The sequence below is a fragment of the Ochlerotatus camptorhynchus genome, unplaced genomic scaffold, assembly GCF_037179485.1.
Source record: "Ochlerotatus camptorhynchus isolate MF236.1 unplaced genomic scaffold, CSIRO-AGI_Acam_v1.1 ptg000250l, whole genome shotgun sequence".
NCBI lineage: Eukaryota > Metazoa > Arthropoda > Insecta > Diptera > Culicidae > Ochlerotatus > Ochlerotatus camptorhynchus.
In genome coordinates, this window is record NW_027040740.1 from 1,518,431 (window position 1) to 1,544,948 (window position 26,518).

A 26,518-nucleotide genomic window follows, 5' to 3' on the forward strand; every position below is an offset into this window, starting at 1 on the left:
GTTTCACTGACTCGAGGTCGTTCCTTAAGCGGTGTTGGTACAGGTTAAACCTTTGCCGACTGTCGGATTCAACGCGCCTACGTCTACGGAGCTTACGCAGAAGTGATACGCAATTCGGTAGAGCTTGTCAAACGCTTTTGAGCTTATAGAATTTGTTCGGTGCGGTCGCGAAATCTTGAAATGATTGATACGTTCTTTAAATTAACTAATTTGATACAAAGCTCAGTAGTAAATAAGTAGAATATCTAAGGAGGAAACCAAAATTAATCAACTTGCCAACATAGGCTATCACATTTATTTTGGTGGCACTCTTTAAATGATAATAAGCCTTTTTTTTCTCGCTTCGGTTGTCTCGCACGGCTTTCGGAATTCGCGCGGTTTTCGTAACTTACATAATTTAGATATTTCGTTCGAAACGGATTTACTTATTCAATCGGTTTACTACGCGGATGTATCTACGCGCACACGTCACAGCATTTTTTCTATAACTATCTTGAAACAATACATACGGAATCCAGTGTTCAAGCGGCCAACATAGGCTAGTCCTTCTGCTGTATTGTCAAAGATAGAAGCAAAATTTATTCAAATGGGTCAAGTCTTGAAAATTAAGCTGTCACGCAGCTCCAGCTTGATACCAATAAAAAAAAAAAAAAAAAAAAAAAAATATATATTTGTAATTGTTCAGTGCTTGCCCAAATAAAAAAATACCCTAAACGACAGATAACCCAACTATTTATTCCATAAAGGGTTTGAATGATTAGCAAAATATCCATACAAATTTTATTGGTTCCGCTAGGTGGGCGAATCTAGGGTCCAACTCCCAGGTCTATACATCTACTGGATTTGCTGTTTGCACTCGTCAGCTTGTGCGATACTCACAAGGGTTGTCGTATCCGGGTCCTCTCTTGGGTAGGCTCAAATGCATTTTTCTTTAGTGCTAGTTTTACGGTTTTCCATCAATACAATTGCGGTTTAAGACATTTTAGTCTTTATAACTGTAAAACTACTAGTTATTTGAAACAAAAAGCTGTAAGTTGCCCATAACAAAATGATAGCCACGATATGTAAAATAGGTAAACCGACTCCAGTGTTTTTTTGCAGATATTTATGAGAGTACCTTACTTACCATACCAATGAGGCTAAGGCTTTGATGTCCTTTGCTGTCCTCCACTCTACTCGATCCATGACCACACGTCACCAGCCTCGTAATTTGCGAAGGGTTCGCAAGTCGCCTTGGTCGATCCACCTTGACCACTGCGCGCCTCTTTTTCTTGTTGTCGCTTTCGAGAACCATTTTCACTAGGTCGTCGTCTGGTTCTTACGGCGTTTCCAGGCCACCGCAGCGCCTATTTTTTTTTTGCAGTGTGAACGTTGGATGGTTCTCCCAGCAGCTGGTGCAATTAGTGTAGATGAGTCCACAACTCCATCCGTTTGAAAACTCCAATGGTGTGTTAGAATTCCAAGAGCATAGACCAGGTCTCGTGACTGTAGAGGACTTCATGCGAGGGCGAATTTTATTCGACTGGAGCGTCCTCCGCAGTCCAAAGTAGGCACGATTCTTTGTCATAATGTGTCTTTGAATTCCTCTGCTGGTATCATTTTTTGCAGACACCAGTGACCCCAAATAGAAGAATTTGTCGACCACCTTAATTTCGTTACTGTCAGTCTATACTCGGAGTGGGAGGCTAACATTGTCTGCCCTAGAACGTCTGCCTTTCATGTATTTCGTCTTTAATGTGTTGATGGCAACACCAATCCGCCTGGCTTCAGTCTTCAGTCTGTTTATTGTTTATTGTTGTTTTACATCAACAGGCTGGATGAAGCCTCAATGATGTTAACCTTATCAACTATAGTAAAAAAATACATTCGAGCATGGTCAAAACATTAAAACACATATATCTTATAGTCAGTTACTACTGCCGGCGAAAAACAGAAGAAAACTTTCGAAGAAGCGTAGCACGGGAGAGATGAAAGTCGAAAACAGATGCAACTCTGTTGAATGTTCTCTGCAGTCCGCAAATCGCACCGTATGCGACGTAGAGGCAGTCTTAGCATAAGGTTATTACGAAGCGGTCGGGGTTGAACATTCAGGTCAATTTGCCTCAGGATAGCTTCTCAATCTGCCCTTCCTTGCAGGATATCGGCCACGGTTAGGGCTCTGCTTGAGTCTCTTCTAGTCCGGAGAAATTCTAGGTCGATAAGTTGACAACTGCTTTCGTAACTGGGTAATCGTAACAGATCATTCCAAGGCAATCTACGCAACGCAAATCGAAGAAAGCGACGTTGAACAAATTCAATTCTCTCGGCACCGTTGTTGTAGTTTGGGTTCCAAACCGCTGAACAAGCGTCGATCGAATAAGCGAACAATAGAGAGATTTTAGACAGTAGATATCAGTGAAGTTTTTAGCTATCCTGAAAATGAACCCTAAAGTTCTTGACGCCTTATCGACAACATATTCAATGTGTTGCTTGAATGAAAGCTGCGAATCCAGGATCACACCCAAGTCTTTCACCTGATTCACGCGTTCGATTGTCGAGCCAAGCAGGTCATAGCTAAATATTATCGGTTGTTGTTTTCATGAGAACGTAATAGCGGAGCATTTGGCTGGGTTTACTGCCATTCTGTTTAACCTGCACCAACTAACGAATACATTCAGCTGACGTTGAAGAAAGTGACAGTCAGCAATGGAGCAGATTCGTAGGAAGATTTTGAGGTCATCTGCAAATGATAACCGAGGAGCTTCGATGACCAGATGCACGTCGTTGAAGTACAGTATAAAAATTAACGGTCCCATGTGGCTTCCCTGAGGTATACCTGATGTGGCGAAAAAGCTAGCTAATTTACAATCTCCTAAAGGGTGATACGGTCAAAATTTGGTCAAGGGAAAACGCGTGTAAATCGGTGAAATCGTTTATTTAAAAAATCAAATTAAATTTCTTTTTCAAGTTCAATTAGTATAAAATTCAGGAAAAATATTCAGTTAGGCTTCCGCTTTTCCAAATCCGAATTGCCGGGCCTTACGCTTGACCCCTGCCATCAGATTTTGTACAGCCACCTTGTCCACCTTCTTCGCCGCAGAAAGCCAGTTTGCCTTGAACTGCTGCTCGCCCTTAGCAGTTTTTTTGGTCTTCTTTAGGTTCCGCTTGACAATAGCCCAGTATTTCTCAATTGGGCGGAACTCTGGCGTGTTGGGAGGGTTCTTGTCCTTGGGAACCACCTGCACGTTGTTGGCGGCGTACCACTCCATGGCCTTTTTACCGTAATGGCAAGATGCCAAATCCGGCCAAAACAGTACGGAACAACCGTGTTTCTTCAGGAAAGGCAGCAGACGTTTATTCAAACACTCTTTCACGTAAATTTCTTGGTTGACAGTCCCGGAAGCTATGAAAATGCTGCTTTTCAAGCCACAGGTACAGATGGCTTGCCAAACCAGATATTTTTGGCGAACTTTGACAGTTTCATGTGCTTGAAAACATCTGCTACCTTTCCCCTTCCTTTTGCCGTATAAAACTCCTGTCCCGGAAGCTGCTTGTAGTCGCTTTGACGTAGGTTTCGTCGTCCATTACCACGCAGTCAAACTTCGTCATCATCGTCGTGTACAGCCTCCGGGATCGCGCTTTGTCGATAGTCCGGCTCGTTTTTTGGCTCGATGCACGGTTGTAGACAATACACCCAGCTTATTTGCGGCATCTCGGAGAGAGAGGTTAGGGTTTCGCTTGAAACTACCGGCAACTCTCTTTGTCGTCTCAGCGGCTTCCGGTTTTCGATTTCCCCCCGATCCAGACTTCCTGGCTGTCGACAAACGTTCCCCAAACACTTTAATTACATTTGTAACGGTTGATTTGGCAACTTTTAGCGATTTTGCCAACTTTGCGTGCGAGTAGTTTGGATTTTCGCGATGCGCGAGCAAAATTTTGATACGCTGCTCTTCTTGCTTGGACGGCATTTTGAAAACTGAAAAGTGAATTCCAAAATCAAAATAGGAGCAACATTCTACACACACACACCTTCAAAATGAGGGGTGTTCAGGTTTTTTAAATGCAAAATTGAAAGAAATACGTCAAGTTGATATTGACCAAATTTTGACCGTATCACCCTTTATGGCAACCTTTAGTTGCCGACCGGTAAGATATGATCGAAACTAACTCAGAAGATTACCGCATACACCGAGCCTGCAGAGTTTAGCAATCGCAATAGAATGGTTCAACTTGTCGAATGCTGCGGATAGGTCTGAATAAATAACGTCTGATGTACGTTTCCGCCGTTTTCCGTTCCGTGCTATGATGTAGAAGTCATCGGCGAATCCAAGAAGCTCGATGGACTTCCTGAAGATTGTGCCACTCGTGTCTATTCCAGTGCTTCTTATCACACCTTCGAACGCGATGGTAAATAGCGGACACGAAAGTTCATCACCTTACCGTAATCCTCTTCGAGATTCACGAGATTCCGTACGCCGTACGATTGTGTCGTATGCTGATTTTAAATCGATGAATAAATGATGTGTGGGTACGTTGTATTCGCGGCATTTCTGCAGAATCCATGGTAGTGCGGGCATTTATGAATATTAATAATACCACCTGGTATTGCCCCAAGAAGTCTCTTGCAAATGGTGCTAGGCGGTAGCATAGAAATGTGGAGAGTACCTTGTAGGCGGCGCTCAGCAGTGTGATCGCGCGGAAGTTGTAGCAATCCAATTCTTCGCCATTTGTTATGTACCGCCGAGAGTTTTGAGCGCATGCACTGCAACGAAGTAGTGCGATAAGTGCGGACGTTGATAATGTCGGAGAATAATTTTCTGTTGATTAGAACTTGAGCGATCTGGTTTTCTGTGTGTAGGTCAGGTGACCTCCAGTGGGCTTTGTGGATATCCTTGCGGAGGAAAAGGTACTGCGGACTACCATACCACGGGAGGCCAAAGTTCACGCTGGCCGTTGTCGTTCGACACGGCCATGCAGGCTGTTTGGACCGCTGGTCGGTGTGTACATTACCTCCCGTCCTACGATTTTGACGTCCCGCAACGAATAGGCGTCGCAGTGTATAACGGCCCTTATTCCTCAGCTTGCACATCCTCGCGTTGATCAGCTGCCAACCAATCACGCGTTGGCGCATCTTATCCAGCAGTACAATACCGGTGCCCAGCTCGTTGGTGGTGCCATAGGTCTGGGAGAAAGTAGACGCTCGATGCCCACTTTTCCATAGCTGTTGTCCCGCCCAACAAACTTCTTGCAGTGCTACGACGTGCTTCGAAGTTGCGTGGTTGAAGTTCGTCATAGATTAACCTATCACAACCCGCGAAACCGAGTGATTTGCAGTTCCATGTTCCGAGTTTCCAATCGTAGTCCTTAATTCGTCGCGTAGGTCTGTGTCTATTGTTCCGATTCGTATTTCTTTCTTCGGTATTTGCAGTTTTTTTTTTCCAGGGAAACCTGATATCTATGAAATTGAGAAAAATACCAGACCTCAGAAGAACATTCCCTCTGTATAAACTCATCACTCCTTGTCTATCTGAAATGTTTAATGATAGTAAGCCGAACATGGTTTATGCTTCCCCTAAGCGGTCCCTCTGCATCTGAGCGAATCCACACCAAATAGCGAAAATTATAATTTCTGATTTTATCTCTCAGAATTCCATGAAACTACGCATAATTGATCGCTAGGGGTAATCAACCAAGTATTGTGTCCAATGTTAGAAAAGTTGGCATTTTTTATAAGCTTTCACAAACATAGATTTAAAAATTTTAAAATGCACTTTTTTACTCGATTGTTTTTTTTTTCTTTTTTGAATTAATGTGTTTTTTTTTTCTTTTTTTTTAGTTTCCTACAATTTTGTCTCAGACATCATTTCGATTAGATGACCCGTTGTCGTGCTATGATTAATTGGAAAATATCGAATACGCCGTTTTGAAAAATTAGGTGTCAAAATGGCAAAATTCCAGCAAAAACTTGGTTCATTGCCCTTTATGAACAATTATCCGAAGTTTCATGGAATTTTGAGAGTAAAATAAAATCGATTCGTTAGTTGGCATTGGTTTGCTCATCTGTCGTATCTCAAAAATTTAGCGCAATGGTGGACGTAAATATAATTGCCAAACACATTTACAAATAGTAAAAGATAGTTCAATCTAAGTGGTTAGTGGTAAATATTCCAACGCAATTTATATTGGCCTTGGCCATATAAATATTACTACCCACCCACATTACGTTGGCTCGACTGGCAACACCAGGAGAGCCTTGAGTCCTGCATTAGTTTTTATTCAAATTCTGTTTTCATTCCCACTTTCATTACGAATGTTGATAAACCGCAATACTTAAGATTATGACCGGAATCTAAAGTTGCTAAAAGACGTGTTCAGGATATCATCCACATACCTAAGTATTATAATAAAAGGGATTTTTTGTTACACTGAAAACAAATTTTACTAAGAGAGTGAGTCACTATCACTCATTCGTATGGCGAAATAAGCGTAAGTCACTCAGCGTATGAGTAACCTACGCTTTTAGAAATTTCTCCATACGAATGAGTAAAAGTGAATAAGATTAATTTTCTGTGAATGTAGACTGTAAGTAAGCATTCTGGATCAAATGACACTAGCACTGCATGGTAAGTGAATTGTGAACTAAGAGGCCAACTTCACTGAATACAGAAACCTGCTTTATGGTAATGCTGTCTAGTTAAAACATGGAATTTGAGCTTGACAATCCAATAGGCTTTATGCATCTGAATCACTTTTCCCTAGCCGATATGGAAAGTTACACTAAAAACTAATCTTTTCAGAGAGTGAATCATTTTTTTTAAATGGAAAAAATTCTAATAGCGTAGGTTCTCATGATCTGAGTGACCTACGCTTTTAGAAATTTCTAACAGTTACAGTTACTCATAACTGAGTAAAAGTGACTCACTAGCTGAGTTAGGTTCGTTTTCAGTATACGCTTTTAAACATTTCTTCATGAGAATGAGTAAAAATGACACAATCTCTGAGTTAGTCCCGTTTTCAGTGTACAACGCAACGAAAATCCCTTTTTAGCACTCGGCAGTCAAACAAAGACTGCAGTAAAATTTTCTACGTTTCCCTTACTTAAGGTTCAATTTACTTTGATGCCTTTTGGAAAATCTCAAAAGCAGTCCCTTCCGACGCACTACTTCAGATTGCAAAAAGCTGGCACTATTCGATTCCTTTTGATATTTTACACAAAATGATGCGAGCTTTTTGCAATCCAAAACAATGCGTCGAAAAAAACTGCTTTTGAACCTTTAAAAAATGCATCAAAGTAAATTGAACCTTAAGCATTTAAATTGACATTCTAAGCCTCACTTGTTTTCCTGTATTTTGCTGATATAGGGTTACGGTATGTAATGTGGGTCTAGTCCTTTCATTCGGCCTATCACGCAAATAAATAATTAATTAAGGAATATTACACAAAAAATAAGGAAAATATTGATCACTGATGGTTGATAAATGTGTACCACACACAAATCAATTTATATCACAACATTTCAATACATTTTCAGCTCTCGTAAGTAATAAAACTGGTTGAGAATATCACAATGTTCGGAGTTTTTAGCCGCCATGACTTATAAGGTTAAGATGGGAAGGTTGACTGACGATCATCAAATGGCCTGATTATGGCATTTATTGATTGGAATTACCTGATAATACACACTAGACGTAAAACTTACAGTTGCTGTTTGAATATTTTATGTTTATTTTAATTGTTTAACAACGTTTTCACAAGTAAAACATGGACCCAACTTTAGGGACACATTTCTTTTCTATGTTCCTAACTATGGCCCATGAAATTCATTTGACAGCATATAGCAATAAGAGTAACGTCAACAATGTTGTTTTGCATTTGGATGATAAGGAACGAACAGGAAGGGAGATTTTTTCTGCCAAACCTGTATAATGAACATCACAATGTTCTGATTTAGATATTCTGCGGTCAAAAGACGATAAGCGAAATTTTTAATTTTTAATTTTTAAATTGAGTGATTTAATGTAGTTTTCGTAAAATTTTCTCTAAGAAATGTTTTGAGGAATGAAGAGCATTAAGTTAACAGTGATAGTGATAAAAAAAAATACATCAGAAAACGTTACCAAGAGCGTTTTTTTGAGGATCAAACAAGATAGGACGAAGTTGCATCCATAAATAGACCCAATTTGGGGACAATAGACCCATATTACATACATTTCCCTCGTGAGTTATTGTCTTAAAAAAAGTAAGTTTTTCAACTTTTCGTGGTTTCTGATAGCAAACGACATGATAAGCATATCTAAGCATACCATTTAGCAGTAGAATATCGTTTGCAGGTAAATTCATTGATGAGTTATGATTAAAAACGTAATCGATGGCTGCATATTAGACCGAGGTTAGGGACGTATACCCTAGGTCAATTAATAGAAAAGAGTAAACAGAAAAAAAATGAGTGGTACCGACTCGTCTCTCTGTTCTCTCGATATTCATAGCGTGATTAGTTGATTACGGCTGAAATCTTTGATCAACTTTCAATAGTTAACCATTGATAAGCACCTGTCGTCTTCATACAATACCTAGTACCAAATAAATCTTCCATTCAATTTGAATTTAATTCATAAATGACCATGTTATACCGTTCAAAACCTGACACTATTTCGTAACACATTTTTTTTTTATTTGCACCCCAGTATAGTCCACAAAGACGGGGAGGGGTATGCAAGAACGTTACATCATTATTGCTTGCTACTTCTGACATATTTAGCTTTATTATTTCGCTCGTTGATCGCTTATCATTTTGTCATTTGACGGTATTTTTGCTTCCCTATCTGTTGTTGTAGTTTTTGGCGAACTTAAATTTGTACGAAAAAGGCATTACATGTTTTGTTTACAAAAGCTAATACCTTTTTCTATTGAGTATATTGGTTGATTTTTTTCTTTATCCTGAGTATTGTAGTAACGTAATGTCGCCATTCACAGCTTGTGCTCGTTTCATTGTTCACTGTATACTTATTATCATTATTTTGCAACAACAATCAAAAGCATAATACGTTTAATAATAATGCTATTAGTTTCTGTAGCAATAATTTACGGAAACAAAGGTAATAAGTATGTAGTGACCGGTGAATGGAGCATGAGCGATGAATCGGTTTTTTAACGTCTGTGAATATATTCTAAATATATATGTACAAAGTCTAAAGGGCCACCCACATTACATCCGTTTGCGTTGCGTTGACGTAAATTTGACAGTTAGACAATAGATTTTGCTGTCACTTTGCCGCAACGCGTCCGATCCGGTTCTAATGTGCGTGGGCCTTAAGAATCCTTAAATTGTGCATATGTTTGAGATTCTAAAACGGGGACTAAATCTATCAACAACCGTAGTTCATGTAAAGCTTCTTATTTCAATTCTACCTTTGTTTCCTTGTGTAAGTGCATAACTTATACTGTTTATATAGGTTAATGGTTAAAATCTGCAGAACATTTAGGTATTTTTGCATAAACTCACCTTAACCTTTTGTATAACAACCAGGTGTTCCGAATCCCGCTTGACTTCGTTGGAATACTGTGCTACATCTACCATTGCCTCTTTGGCTCGTTCAAGGCCACGGAAATCATCGTGAGACTATAAAAAAAAAGGTTCAGAGCAATAAAAATAGAAAAAAACAAGGGACTTCCAATTTTAGGATAGCGTGAGCAGTTGCAACTTGTTATAAGGCTATCTTGATGACATTTTTCACAATTATTATCTGCAGGCTGAACAAGGCATTACATTAGAAATATTCTACCGTGACGTTACAACACTGGTAAGATAGGCTGTTTCTATGCACCACCAATGTACAATGCGCTAGGCGATTATGAGAGGCAACGTCAACCAAACCGTTTGTTTTTATCAAAATTACATTTTTTTTTTACATCTCAAATTAACGCATATTGTTATGGGTATCTTGCATATTTCCATCGGGAGGGGTCTTACTTTATTATTTCTCACATATTTGAACGGATTTACAGCCCAAATAGGACAACATTAGAAATCCGGAACATCATAACCACTGGGGTAGTTTTATAAATCTTCACTTTTCTTAACAAACATATGTGAAAGCACCAGCCAGATCACTGCAAAATCGATACAGAAAACAAAATATTCCATGTGGATGATGATTACAAGCACCTGCGATGGATACATTAATCAGAAAAGGTAAAAACATTTTCCTCTTCCTATGCTTCACGGCGAAAATTTCAGCCCTCATCACTCTTTTGCTGGTTCCCTTATTCACCACCAGCTGAAACGATCGCTTAGGATATATAGCCACTCTTTATTGTTCCAAATTCAAAACCAAAACAATTCCATAAAGGGTATTCTGTAAAATAGCGCTAAACGCAATCATCACATTAGAATAACCAATTAACTAGAACAAAGATGAAGAGCCAAAGGCTAATCAATTGAAATGTTAAACCAAATGTTGAAACATAAAAAACAGAAAATAAACGTAAATTTTACTACTACTACTACGTTCCAAATTCAACATAAAATAACATTTCATTTTAACCTAGGTGCTCCAGTTTGACAGCTCTTTTACTGGGTGTTAGTTTATGTTAGCTGATGTTTTCAGTAAAAATATCGTTTGCTGTTTTTCAGTAAAGCATTGGATTGCTGGTCATGATCCAGCAATCCGTTTTACTGATATTGAAAACTTAAATTTGGTGTGATACAGCAAAATAAAATGCCGACCTGCTCGGTTCCAGGTTTACTTCGAGATTGCTTGTTGAAATAAGTAATTACATTTTATTTTTACGCAGGCGTGTACAAGCGTTTTCCTGGATAGTTAACCATCGGGGTAAACCGGACAATGTCAATAATTCATAAAAAATCGTTTTCAATGTTCGGATATACTTAATATTGTGGATGCAATGCATATTATATGTAAAAATAGATCCACCGTCACTGCTAATGATCTGCTCATGTGACTTTATGTGTTTGGATTTATTAGCCTCCTTCCCGGGACATATTCAAACGTTGCCGATGCGTTCTTGGGTCCTCATTATGACCTACAAATATCCAATTTTCATACTGCCGTACTCTAACGGAACTATCCACCTACCCTCTTCTAAAAGATCATTCTCTAGCTAATAAATTATCACACTAAAGCTTCATGTTAGCATTTCCAACCAACTCTGAAAATCGCTAAATTCGCGTATGAAGTAACATAAAAACACTTTGAATGTAAATAAATCAGCGTTTGATGATCATTGTTTACGAAAGCAAAAAAAAAACCCTTACGAAAAAAATATACTGATAGGTACATCCACATCTCTCTCTGTCTATGATGAATTATGTTATAAAGAAATACGGATTGAATTCTCTGTCTGTGCTCCTATTTATGGCTTATCTCAGCCTTGAAAGAACTTCATAATATTCCTATATAGGACTAAACGGATTTTACAGTTAAATTGCCTTTGTTACTTCAATCCTGATCCCTGCTTGAGTTTTAGCGATGAGCTCAAAATAGGAGCGCGAATAGATTCCGCATTTAGCATACCAAAATTAAATCATTCATACATACCGGACTCGTTTCTTGTACTAGTTTATCTAATAAAAGGTGATATTTTAAAATCCTTTGCATAGGAACAGATAGAATGTCACGTAACTGCAGTCGGCCGCCGCTATGCTCTTTCTGGCATTGCTGCAATTTGAAAATAATGATTAGTTTAATTCGATGTAAGGAACAGATATACGAAATTTGCTATACATAAAATAAATGCCTAATAGCGGACAGACAGTATCTTGTAAAATTAACTTATTAAAATTGAACTAAATCTCGGCCTGATTTCTTTCTCTCGACCTAACGTTGTCCACAAAGTCATTTTTGAATATTTGTCATCAATATAATTTGAAATGCTACCAGCACAAAAACTACATCCTATATTCTCGGTAATACAGTTTAATTAGCGTAATGAAAATATGTTGTTAAAATCCAGACTCGATCGAAAAAAACATATATGAGTGCAGGGTTGCTTCCACTCACTTGCTATAAAAAATTATTTTCTGAATTTTGAAATCATTAGACGTTACAATGATATTTTGCACTTATTAGAAACAAGAAGATGTTGAAAGGCAAGTATCTGACACACAAAACCTGTCAACCTCGCTTCCAGAGTGCCACAATCAGCGATTTTACGACTCGTGAGCGTTCACTCAGAGTGAGCGCTCGCGAGTCGTAAAACTCCGATTGCGACTATCTGAAAGCGAATTTGACAGGTTCCATGTGTCAAACACCCGCCTTTCAACCTCCTCCTGTATCCAACAAGTACTAAACATCATTAGAACATCTAATGATTTCAAAATTCAGAAAATCATCCTTTTATAGCAAGTGAGTGGAAGCAAGCCTGTATGAGTGCGCAATCATCAGGAGCTGTGCAAAGTATGGTGCCACCACGGTAAGTAACAAAGAAGAAGTTTCACGAAAATCAATAGGAATTCCAGAAAGATATTCCATAAAGGTCAAAAAAGTTGTGGAACACCATAGTGAGGAGGGACAGGAAAAAGATGAGAAGAGCTTGAAATAGGGGGCATAATAAGCACCCCTTTTTTTCAATATTAAACGTTTAAAAAAAAATACTACATAGGTAGTGCCGAAGACAACATATCAAGACAGATACAGTAGCTTTGCACTCGAGCGAAGGTGGAAGCAACGCATAGAAAAATTAGCAAATCAAGACCAACAATTGAAAATGCCTCAACTCCTTTTTGTAAACAAACCATTTTCTCGAGAATGTTTCGGTTCATTTTTTTCTTCTGATGATGAAACCTTTGCTCTTCAATTCGTTAGAAGCATTTACCGATTTGTGCTAACAAACAATATTTAATTATTTTCCCAACATCCGATCAACAAACCTTCATATTTTAAATACAATGAGTTAAGAATAATTGTTCTAGACGGGGCGAAATCAGCACATACAAATTGATGAAGATTTGTTGCAGGATCAACCTGCGGCAGTTGTTCCAGTTAATCCAATGATAAAAAGCGTTACTACAACCAGTGTAATTCCTACCAGGGTTTTTATTTTTGATGAACGTAGCTTTGTTGATTGTTCGTCATGAAATTCCTAAAATTTTAATCTTTATCTTTTTTTTTTTGTAGTCAAAAATACATCGATGATTCCTTTCTTAGAGGTTTATTTATTGTTTACTAATCATTAGAGCACGTTTAATATAAAAAAGTACCATAACTACCCGTTTTTTGTAGTTATGCTCATTATGACCCATGGGGATGCTCAACTCACCCGTAAATCTAAAATATGCTACCGTTGTCAACCAAATTAAAAACTGTATTTTTAAAGGTCCCAATAAACTAATTTCATACTTTTAATCATCATGTCATAAAAAAAGGTTCTATAACATTCCCCAGAATGCACTATTCCCCAGAAAAGCATTGCCCAGAATGAACCATTCCCCAGAAAAGTATGACATGTATTGACTATTTTTGTTTATTATAGTCACTCCTGGAATCTTCTTAATGGATCAAGGGGGTTTCCCTTCTTTACACGGGAAAAAAAGAGTTCCCATATTCGTGAACCACAGCCGTGAACCATAGTTCACGGTGTATATTTGAGAAAATTTTGTTCTGGATAGCTGGCCGTGATTTTTAGTTCACGGTCCGTTCCCGTTTTCGGGAACGGATTTTTTTCCGAGTAAAAATATAAGAAAAGGAAATAATTATGTACTTCTTTGGATATACGATAAAGAAGGGAATATTCCCTTCTTTAAATACATAAAGAGAACATCATTAATTCGTTTAATATATGATAAAGAAGGGAATATTCCCTTCTTTGAAAATATAACAAAAGGAAATAATTAATTCTTTGGATAAACGATAACGAAGGAAATATTCCCTTCTTTTAATATACATATAAGGAAAATATATAGGGTAAAGCGCTACTTCGTCGTAATCGTCCATTTCCGTTCTATCGATCAGAAAAGATCAATAATATCAATTTTTTTTTTTTTTTTTTTTTTTAACTCTTTATTTGTTCCAAATTCAAAAAAAATTACATTTCATTTTAACCTAGGTGCTCCAGTTACTGCAGTAACGTACCAGCCTTAATTGTTATGATATATATCTAAGTGTTTTTACATTGTTCATGTCTTGGCAATTCAGTATTTTAAACAGGTTTTTTAACCTGCATGTCAGTATAACAATTGATATCTTAAAACTAAAAACTAAAACTAAATCTTATCTAAGTATAAAGGGAATTAATCGTTGCAATTGAGGATTGCAACGATTTTTGCCTGAAATTATTAATTATTTTGTTGGACATTTGTGCTAAAGTCTCAACATTCGAAATTCTATGTACTTCGGTTGTACTGTACCAGGGAGGCAACTTCAAAATCATTTTCAGAATTTTGTTCTGAATCCTTTGAAGTGCTTTTTTCCTGGTAGTGCAGCAACTAGACCATATTGGCACAGCGTAAAGCATGGCCGGTCTAAAAACTTGTTTAAATATTAGAAGTTTATTCGTCAGGCAAAGTTTGGATTTCCTGTTTATAAGAGGATACAAACATTTAATATATTTGTTACATTTGGCTTGAATGCCCTCAATGTGATCTTTAAAAGTTAATTTTTGGTCAAGTATTAATCCAAGATATTTCACTTGGTTTGACCAGGAAATTGGAACTCCGTTCATAGTGACTATGTGACTACTACTAGGTTTCAAAAACGAAGCTCTAGGCTTATGTGGAAATATTATAAGTTGAGTTTTGGAAGCGTTGGGAGAAATCTTCCATTTTTGTAAATAAGAAGAGAAAATATCTAAACTTTTCTGCAGTCTGCTGCAAATAACACGAAGACTTCTTCCTTTAGCGGAAATGCCTGTGTCATCAGCGAACAAAGATTTGTGGCAACCCTGAGGCAAATCAGGGAGGTCCGAAGTGAAAATGTTATACAATATAGGCCCAAGAATGCTACCCTGAGGAACTCCTGCCCTAACAGGTAGTCGATTAGATTTGGAATTTTGATAATTTACTTGAAGAGTTCTGTCAGTTAAATAATTTTGAACTAATTTCATAATATAAAGTGGAAAATTAAACTTTTTCAATTTAGCAATCAAACCTTCATGCCAAACACTGTCGAATGCTTTTTCTATGTCTAGAAGAGCAACTCCAGTTGAGTGGCCTTCAGATTTGTTTGAACGAATTAAATTGTTAACTCTTAAGAGTTGATGAGTAGTTGAATGCCCATGGCGAAATCCAAACTGCTCATCTGCAAAAATTGAGTTCGTATTGATGTGAAGCATCATTCTATTCAAAATTATCTTTTCAAAAAGTTTACTTATTGAAGAAAGCAAACTTATTGGACGGTAGCTAGAAGCTTCAGCTGGATTTTTATCCGGCTTCAAAATTGGAACAACTTTTGCATTTTTCCATTTATCAGGAAAGTATGCCAAATGGAAACATCTGTTAAATAATTTTACCAAGAAAGACAAGGTACTCTCTGGGAGTTTTTTGATGAGGATATAGAAAATTCCATCATCACCTGGAGCTTTCATATTTTGAAATTTTTTAGTTATAGACCTTACTTCGTCCAAATCAGTCCCCCAGGAATCATCAAAAATATTTTCCCGAGAGAAAATATTCAGATAATCCCGAGCAACCTGATTCTCAATAGGACTAGTAAGACCCAAACTGAAATTATGGGAACTCTCGAATTGCTTAGCAAGTTTCTGAGCTTTTTCCAAATTTGTGATCAAAATTTTACCACCTTCTTTAAGCGCTGGAATAGGCTTTTGAGGTTTTTTCAAAATTTTTGTGAGTTTCCAAAAGGGTTTGGAACTCGGGTCTAATTTAGAAATATTATTTTCAAAAGTTTTGTTCCTCAGGGCAGAGAATCGCTTTTTAATTTGTTTTTGCAAATCCCGCCAGATAACTTTCATGGCAGGATCGCGTGTTCTTTGATATTGTCTCCTACGGACATTTTTAAGACGGATCAAGAGCTGAAGATCATCGTCTATTATAATTGAATCGAATTTAACCTCGCATTTTGGTACTGAGGCAGCTCTTGCTTCAACTATAGAAGTAGTCAGAGATTCAAGAGCATAATTAATTTCATCTTTGGTTTGCAAAGGAATGTTTGGATCGAAGTTATATTCCATAAATGTTCGATACCGCTCCCAATTAGCTCTATGGTAATTGAAAGTAGAGCTGTTGGGATTAGAAATTATTTCTTGGGATATTTCAAAAGTTACTGGAAGGTGATCAGAACCGAAGTCAGCATGGGTAACCAATTGGCTACAAAGTTGACATGAATCAGTTAAGACCAAATCAATAGTGGAGGGATTTCTTGCAGAAGAAAAGCATGTTGGGCTGTTTGGATATTGAATAGTGTAATAACCTGCAGAACAATCATCAAACAGAATATTACCATTGGAATTGCTTTGAGCATTATTCCATGAGCGGTGTTTTGCATTAAAATCACCAATAATGAAGAATTTAGACCTATGACGGGTAAGTTTCTGGAGGTCACCCTTGAGAAAATTCTTTTGCTGGCCTACGCATTGGAATGGCAAATAGGCAGCTATAAACGTAAGTTGTCCAAATTTTGTTTCAACAGAAACTCCCAAAGTTTCAAAAACTTTGGTTTCAAATGAAGAAAGAATTTTATGTTTGATTCGTCTATGAATAATGATGGCAACGCCACCACAGGGTCCATCAAGACGATCATTTCTATAAATCAAGTAATTTGCGTCCTTCTTAACCTTATGGGCAGGTTTAAGGAACGTTTCAGTTATAACGGCAATATGCACGTTATGAACTCTTAAAAAGTTAAATAGCTCGTCTTCATTATCTTTAAGAGATCGAGCATTCCAATTTACAATATTTAATGCTTTAAAATCCATTACTGAATTTTAAAGTCATGACAATATTATTTGCAAATTTTACTCCAGTTTGAATAGCATCAAACATGGAGTTAGATTTAAGCATATCAGAAATCATGTCAATTAATGAATTCTGTAAAAATTCCATTTTGGGGGCAGTAATGCTTCCTAAGTCAAAATTGTCAAAATTTCCATTAGAACGTTGGTTAGTATTTTGATTTCTACCCGCTGCAATAGCAGCATAGGTAGCTCCATTAACTCGCTGAACATTGTTAGCAGCGACGGGAGTAGGTACAGATGAAACATTTGAAGCAGGGGAGATATTTGTACCTACGGGTACGAATGTAGAATTTGTTCCTCGCTGACCGTTGTTAACAGCAGAGGAATTTGTACCTGGTCGGAAACGTGGAGCGTTTCCTACCTGACGGTTAGAACGAGATTGTAGGATCGCTTTGCGAGTCTTACATTCCCAAAAATTGGATTTGTGGTTTTCACCACAATTTGAACATTTAAATTTCTTAGGATCTTCCTTCACAGGACAGTCGTCCTTTGCGTGAGAGGAATCACCACAATTCATGCATTTAGCTGGCATGTAGCAATTTTTAGTTCCGTGACCCCATCCCTGGCACTTACGGCACTGGGTGAGGTTTTGGAAATTTCCTCCAGTCTTCCTGAAGTGTTCCCACTTCACTCGGACATGGAGCATAAGGCTAGCTTTTTCTAAGGCCTTAAGGTTGTTTAGTTCACTAGACTTGAAGTGAACTAAATAAAAATCATTAGAAATCCCGTTGCGCGAATCGCCAGGACGGGATTTCATTTTCATTTTGATTACTTGGAGTGGCACAACTCCAAGTAATTTTGCCAGTTCATCTTTGATCTGATCCAGGGATTCACCACTGGGCAGTCCTTTCATGACAACCTTGAACACACGTTCAGTTTTGGTGTCGTAAGTAAAAAATTTGTGCTTCTTCTCAGTAAGATACTTGAGAAGACATTTAAATCCGTCCAAGGTTTCAGCCAATACACGGCATTCACCCCGACGTCCAATTTGTAGTGAAAACTTAACTTTCACGAAATTCAAAAGTTCCATGCGAAGAGCATGGAAATCGGTAGTGGTTATCACAATAGGGGGAATCTTTTCCTTCTTGGCATTAAGCCGGGAAAGTTTACTATAATTTTTCTTGGATGATGGATCATTCTCATCATCCGTGAGCAAATCAAATTGATTACTCAAATTAATTTCATCAGAAGGGGGGTCAAGAGTTTGCCCCTTTCTTTTGCGTTTAGGCGCCATGGCGGCAGTAAATTTTTATCCAAATCGACTTCCAAGCAGATTACTATAAGAATCTGAAGGATCGAAGAGGAATTTTCCAAATCGATATCCAAGAAGGATTACCTCGGGTAGGGTCCAAACAAGGATCGAAGAGGAATAAGAGTTGAACAAGGTAGAAAATTTTTACAGGTTGAGCACTGAAAAGTGCTGTTTAAATTTGTTGTAGCTTTAGGTAGTAGTAACACTTCCTTCAGCAAAAAGCAAATAGATCCGCACGGCAAGAGAGCACGATGCGGACTGACAATAATATCAATGATTTCACCGTGCACAAATCAATAATAGGTTTGTTCCGATGCGCTAGTTCATTAGCTACAACATAAACCCTGTTAGAGCACATTGTATGAATATTTACGCTCATTGTTCTCAAAACAAAAGAAGCGCTCCTAGCGAATCCCCTTTTTCTACGTTTATCCGTAGGACGAAGAAAATCTAATGGCGTTTCAATGCGTTAGGACGGAATTGAAACTCGTAGAACGAATTTAGAAGCAAGAAGCAGTGCTAGATTGTAGACAATATCTCATCAATTTGTGACTCTTTATCAAATCCAACGGTACGTATGGAAAGGTGAATAAATTTACAAGTCATCTTTGACAGAAATATTCCATTTTTTGTTTAAATTCGTTCAGAAAAGAGAGGTAAAGCGCGGGTTGTGCTTAGTAGGACGGAAATTAGATCAAAAACCCTAATCAATAGTTTTTCGCAGGGGATTCGGGGTAATGCCCATTCGGGATAATAACGAGTGGAATAATGTTATAAATTTGTAATCGGTAGTTCAACGTTCCATGCACCGATTTTTTATTCCATCACAAGAAATTCTTCAACTCAGATCGAGTAATTCTTCGATAAGGTTTAACAGTTTCCGACTGGTTGAATTGGATTGCATAATAGTGCTCGAAGTGCTCGAAAACTTGAAGGTTGTTGAAGGTTTCTAAAGAGCTATAACATTGTTTGGAATTGATAAATACATAGTTCCATAAAAGTAAACGTAGTGTATCATCAATAGTAAAGTGAAACTAACCAGAGAGTTTTATCATGAAAAATATATTAAATCAAATATGTAAAATTTATCCAGAAAATTGTTATTCAGAAGATGTGTTACATATTCAGTGTGCAAGATACTTGCGGACCTGTTTATTTATGGACGCCTGTTCTGTAATATAAAACTGAAATATAATATCAAATGACAAAAAAAAGTGATAAATTACTAATTTCATCATCTTTTCTGGGGAATGGTACATTCTGGGGCATGCTTTTCTGGGGAATGCTTTTCTGGGGAATGTCTTTCTGGGGACTGGTGCATTCTGGGGAATGTTATAGAACCAAAAAAAAAGATTATTATGAAGTATACAAGCCTAAAATTTTAAATGTTATTTCATTAAGTTACCAAAATATGTGTACATTGATTAAGGTTCACATTTTGCCCCTTTTGCAATTTGCTACCAATTTAACTTTTTTTTTATTAAATAAATGCCAAAGCGCTTAATACAACTGATGGCTGATGCCAGTGTTATATGTAAACAGTTCTGGATAGGTAGTCGCAGCGTATATGGTACGTTTAGCAAAAGAACATTTGGATTAAAGACGTTTGGTATAATGGAAACTTGGCATAATCGCTACGATTCGACATATTTTTGAAAACAAGAGGTAATTTACAATCCATGATTATTCCTGCTTTCTGCTCGTTCTCCTCAAAACTGTTCAATCATGGTATGTTAGGTAACAGAAGGCCGAATCACAAAAGGCCGAAAATGTATGAACCTAGCACAAAAGGCCAAAATCTGACACAAAAGGCCGAAAAAACATAAATATTTATTATACGGTTAATGCAATTTTTACAATTTAAGACATTCGCTAAATTTTATACATTTCTTATATAAAACTAGTTGATAAATACATTTGAAGTGCATCAATGCCAAGTTTTTCGTGACATTTTGATACTGCAGAACATTGGCTTATAAGTGCCCCTTAAAGCTTGTTTCATTTAGCGTAATTCCAGTTGAAGGATATTCGGTTTACAATCCTTCACTTGGCCAACTTTAAATGTACATCTTGTTGAAATATTGCTCATGATTAGCTGAAGCGAAATTGAATGGAAACAACTTTTACTCTACCACAACTACGTTTATGACAGCATATAACTGAAGAGTTTAAATACAATCTAAACCTCCATTCAAAGTGTTTTTATGTTACTTCATACGTGAAGTTAGCGATTTTCAGAGTTGGTTGGAAATGCTAACATGAAGCTTTAGTGTGATAATTTATTAGCTAGAGAATGATCTTTAGAAAAGGGTAGGTGGATAGTTCCGTTTCATACTGCCGTACTCTAACGGAACTATCCACCTACCCTCTTCTAAAGATCAATCTCTAGCTAATAAATTATCACAATAAAGCTTCATGTTAGCATTTCCAACCAAATATAAACCTCGTTTAGTGTTTTAGCGATGCACGTATTTTTCGAAATTTGATTTTGTTTATTCTTTAAACCCTAGCTGTTTAATGGTGTACTGTAAATAATTGTTGTCCCTAGATCTTGAATTCTGAAGCTTGAGTTTAAGGAAGTATAATTTTGAAGATCTGAAATTGTGTTCAATGTAAAGGATTGATTTTATACAAAATTCTTAGCATTTGAAATAGGAAAATATGAAATACGAACTTAATGAAGTCTCAATCTCTTAAGGGGATGAGATGAATTATGAACTAAACAATAATTAAAAAAAACTCAGGATTGGGGTTTAGAACATGCCAAAATCTAAGCATGTATATTCATGTAAATCCTGAGCATGAACAAATAAAAGCGGCGCCGGTGGTGTAGTGGTAAGCGTGATTACCTCTCACCCCAGCAGGCCTGGGTTCAATCCCAGTAGGCGCCGCCGGGATGTTCTGAGGTATAACATCTCTGATCACGCCTTCCTTCGGAAGGGAAGTAAAGCCGTTAGTCCCCAGTTCATGAATTGATGGGTTGATAGGTAGGGTCCAGGTGTGGGAGCTGCCTCCCTGGCGTCGGTAGCATTGGTACTCAGCAAGGAAAACAAGATCGACGAAAAACAAATCAAAGGAAAAAAAAAATATTAAAAATTATATTTATCCATTTTTAACTTTTTTCGTTAAATATCAAACGTTACACACCCTAAACAGTCATTAGTGTTATGTAGGGCATTATAGCCTAGTCAATAAAGGCACGGTATTACCAAACCGGAAGCGGCTGGTTTGATTCCCGGCCCGGTCGAGGGAATCTTTCGGGTTGGAAGTTTTCTCGACTTCCCTAGGCATAGAGTATCATTGTGCTTGCCACACAATATACAAATTCATGCATTGGTATTGGCATCGAAACCTCTCAATTAATAACTGTGGAAGTGCATTTAGTAGAACACTAAGTTGAGAGCACACAATACGCTAATATGCGCTAAATAATAAGCTTGAAATGCGAATAAGAAGAAGAAGTTTTTTTTTCATAATAATAAAACATGAAAGGTCTTTTGTGATTCAGCCTTTCGTATTAATCCCTTCTTTATTAATTATTCAGAGAAGAAAATATTTTCACAACCCACTAGAACAAAAATTCTATGCGAAAGAACGAGCAGTAATGAAAAGAAGGAGTAATTTTTGGTTGTAAATTAACTTTTAGTTCTGCGATTCGTAACGATTATGCCAAATGTCCGTTATGCTAAATTTCCATTATGCCAAACGTCTTTATGTCAAATGTTCTTACGAAAAACATTATTATGCTAAATGTACCAAACCCGTCACAGCTGAGAATAATTGGCGTGTAAGCATCATAAGATGAAGCGTGCCTAGTACTGAACAGTTTGTGCATATGGTGCTTGCACGGTAGTTTGCCGACCTGGATTCCACCAAATTTCATTGAGAAAAATTAACATAACTATGTATTGTGGTATTGTGAATTCAATGCATACATGATTGAGACAAGTTTACTTACGTTTACGATTTGCTCCACGTTGGATGACTTTTTACATACTTCTCGTAGCATATCAGTTGCATTAGTCATACTAGAGCAGTAATCGCCATATATTAGAAATGGTTCTCGAAATTCCAGGAAAACTACACTAAGTTTCAACTTTGAATCTACGGCCACAGTTTCTCGTAATTTTGCCAGGAATTTCTCATGGATGTCTACTAACTCTTTTATACATGGAAATATTATGCGTAAGACATCCTTCGCCAAAACTCGCTCCAAAGGTTGCATAAACTTATATTTTAAAGCCAATAAAGCATCTAAATAATTTGTCTCTGTATCGACCAACTCTTTGATAACAAAATCTCTCTGTTCGAAACTGGCTGTCGACGCAAGCTATAAGGAAGAAAATGGAGATATGCAGGAAATTAGCAGTATCAAAATAGCTGAATCTATGTGATCACATGCTTCTGAGCAATAAAAATTACAAACGATAGTTAAGCTATACTCCACTCACCTGATTTCTCGATATATTTTGGATTGAACATAAATCTTGGTAAACTTCTTCTACTTTGGTATCATGTTCATCATGAGCACTGCAAACAATGTGATTGACGGTTCTAGTAACATGCAAAAAAAAAAACAAAAAAAAAACAAAATAAGAGTAAACAATTACGCCAAATAATTGATAACAAATTAGTCCATTCTTGAAATTGCATTTGTTCTTGAAGTACATGCAAAAAAATATATATAAGGCAAGCCCTGAAGTAGGCTTAAACGATGCTTCAGAAATCAATAGCATAAATATATCAATTGTTATACGTCTTTAATTGAGACCAGTACATTATGAACCGTACAATGATGCAAACAACTCCACACAAATTATATAAAATATTTTACGCAAAATTGTATACCGCGTACAAACCATACATAAAAAAGATGAATCACGTTATGAGAAGTTCCCGAACAATTAAATAAAGTTGTTTTATTAGGCGGTGCTTGCAAAGATTGCTATGAATCAAATCTACTCAAGAAACCCCGATTTTTTCTTGCCGTGAATTATGGATGTTAGAAATATAATGGAAAGTAATAATATTAATAATAATAATAAAAACCATGTTTCACTAGATAATGGGTAAAGGTTAGGGCTGGCAAATGTCGTTTTCAATGAAAGATCTCACGCGATATTTACAGAGATACTTCTGTCACTATCATCGGATGAGAAAACGATAATAGAGATTTTCTTCAAAATCTCATCGAATTTTTTGTCATGACAGAATGTGACAGTGTTGTAATCATCGTAATTACTAGCTCATTTATTGCTATTAATGTTACTAGTACCGAGGAAATCTCAATTATATATTCACTCTATCGATTAGATACGGTTGGTTGCTTAAATTCATTTAAATCAGTTAGTAATGTCGATGTCAAAACCGCATAAGAGTTATTCTCATGAGTGTTTGATACATTTGGAATTGAAGTCCGTATTAGGGATTCATAATTTCAAAACACGTTCAAGCTTGTTCAAATGCTAAAATCTTGTAATTGTAGTGGAGATTTTGTTTTAAAGTACATAACTTGAAATCAATAGAATTGATTGTTCAGCTGTTGAGATTTCGGTAAATAGTCTTAAATATTTTGATGTTTTCACACTATTTTAGAATTCCATCTATTTCTAAATAATTTTCTTGTTTTAAAGTAATTCTATGCCATTTGGAGTTTCTAGGTCCATTTTAGGCGTTAAGAGCTTGATTGTTTTGTTTTGATAGTTGTTTAATGAATTTTCCGACACTTATGGCGGTTTTAGCTATTCTTGTGTTCTTTTTGGGAATTTTTCCGTACTAAGGTAAGGTGGTTCAATGCCGTTTTGGCATTGTTTTTTGGCTACTTTTGTCTTTGAGGCTACTTTTTAGTTTTAAAGTAATTTTGGATTTTTTGGCCATTATTGCATTTTTAGCTTTGTGCTATTGCGGTGTTTTACTATTAATTTAATCGTTTTATGGCCATTTTGTCTGTTTTAGGCCAATTACAAACAAACACCAGTTTAAGGTCATTTATTTTAAATAATGCTGGGATGCTACGGTGAAATGGTACCCCATACCTCCAACATAGTCTCATTCAGTTGCTTATGTAAAAATCCTATTTATTTACACGCTGCATTAGTTTTCGTGAAATTCTGCTTGGAGAGCTGAAGAGACGTAGTCTCACGTCAAAACCTAGCTAGTTCTTGAACATGAACCTGTCGATTAAGTATCGGCTTGATGCAAAACCAACAGCTTTAAGATGCAACTAACCATCAGTCGATTTGCATGCGTTACTTCTTCTTGTATTTCTAAATCCTCATTTTCTAAATATATTATTAAAAGAGAGAATGGTTTTCGCAATATAAAAACGATGAAATGCTCCTTAAACCTTGGACAAATGCTCTTTTAATGCGTAGCTTGCCCGTAGCTCCGCTCCTTTAACTAATAAAAACACGGGCAGGACAGTGAATCTGATTAGCTACGCAGTAAAATAGCATTTTTTCCAAGGTTTAGAGAGCATTCCATCGATTTAATATTACGTTTCCATAGCTGCTATTAATAAAATTCATTGGCAGCGTGCGTCACCGTGCCAAAACCGTCCATGCTTCATAATTATCCACTGGTATAATTAGGAAAACCCTACCTTCTCTTTTGTTCCTTCACTTACAACGACAAATGTGACGACACACTATCTAGTGCATAAGAATGTCATAGCCAACAAATTCACATTGGTAGACTGCGCTGTATTATTCAAACCCCGGATGAAGCGAATGACAGGTTACGTGCACTTCTGCCATCTCCTATGTTTCAATATTGTTTAACCTATTTGGAACGCACGAAGCTTACCACTGCCGGCAAAATATTTACATTTTGATTTATCTGAAAATGACGGAAAAGGATATCGAAAATCAGATTTTTCCTGTGATTCTTAAGACAATTTACTTGCATATTTTTTTTATACTTTGATGAATGAATGAGCAAAATCAGACGTTTGTGTTTTACCTAACTTTTTAAAATTATGAAAAAAATTGCACGTGATTTTTTTAAGAATTGCAGGAAACAACTGATTTTGTTGGATATTTGATATCATTTTCCTATAGGGTTGACTACCCCATTTCCGGCCTATTAAGCACAACCCATACATAGTCTTTCTTAATCTAGCGCAGTTTAGCACCAAAAGGAATGTTATTATTACTGATGGCTTCCAAATTTATTTACCTTTCCGTATCTTACGGTACGATTTGATAAAGAGAAACCAATCGTTGAGATATTGTCAAAAGTCGGACTGCTTCTTGACGCCAAACTCGGCCTACGGATTCTAAACTCGGCCTAATGCATTGCAACGCCATTGAAACGCCAATGAATTCACTTCGGCCTATCGGATGAAGATAAAAATTGATTCGGTCAGAGCACTTCTTTTGTTTTTGGGAATTATGGGTGCAAACCTTCATATCACGCGTTCTCATTGACTTCGTTCGGTATAATAAGCTACCGTATCGTACCAAACGCATAATTGACATGTTAACTCTGAAATCATGGATTTATTTGAAGTTTTCTGCTCGATAGGCCCAAAATGGGCGATTAGGCCGAAGTAGTTCACTACCCTATTTTTAGAAAAAGCACAACTCCCCAAATTTCTGGTAACGCTTTTTCAATGATACTTTTACGTTCGCTAGCAACGTATTGGTATCGAAGTAGTTTTCTTGGTGTTTTATTTCGTTCACCTAGAGATTTGAAAAGCAGTTTTTATTTATTTATTTATTTATTTATTTTTTATTTTATTTTATTTATTTTATTTGCTTGTGAATTTGATTACATGAAATTGTGAAATGCTACGGAGAACACAAGTAAGTAAATGCAGTGAACGTGTTTTACTCAGGAAACTTTCGTTGTAAAAACAGGAAATACTTGCTTTAAATTTTCGGGTGATTAGTATGTGTATACTAAAGATGACGATTGAATAATATTACAAAAAGAAGAAGAATACACGAATGACGGTCAAGGTGACTACATAGAGGTGTTCTAATGTGTCAAATTCATGATTCAGCCATGTTGGATTTTTGTATGGGACAGCGACCGAGTTTGTTTACAATTTGCTCTAAGACCGCACTCCCCCCGCGAACTACTCGCCCATATAGTGACAAAGCTTTATCACCATGTATATACCCACCATGGTAAGGATGTCTTGACAAGCGCAACGGAAATCTCTTCATGCATACACTAGAAAAAATCCTCACATCGTATTTATGTGTCCCACACATGAATTTTTACAATGTGATCAACAAATTATATTTATTTGTCGGACACATACTTTTTACGTGTACACATAAAAGCCATGCGAGGCCACACACACACACACACACACACACACACACACGCCAATACACATGTGTGGAATTTAT

General features: G+C 36.9%; 1 protein-coding gene across 5 annotated transcripts in view; it reads right to left on the minus strand.

Moving 5' to 3' along the window:
- Positions 1-26,518, minus strand: part of Vav (Vav guanine nucleotide exchange factor) — a 62,801-nt gene that overhangs the window by 13,306 nt on the left and 22,977 nt on the right. For 3 of the 5 annotated variants that reach the window (XM_065226406.1, XM_065226408.1, XM_065226409.1), the window contains 4 exons: positions 22,610-22,712; positions 22,117-22,488; positions 11,539-11,658; positions 9,483-9,599 (listed from right to left, as the gene is read on the minus strand). In XM_065226406.1, the coding sequence (XP_065082478.1) occupies positions 9,483-9,599; positions 11,539-11,658; positions 22,117-22,488; positions 22,610-22,712 (712 nt within the window). The remainder of the gene's footprint in view (positions 1-9,482; positions 9,600-11,538; positions 11,659-22,116; positions 22,489-22,609; positions 22,713-26,518) is intronic. The other 2 variants (XM_065226405.1, XM_065226407.1) reach the window with 2 other exon arrangements.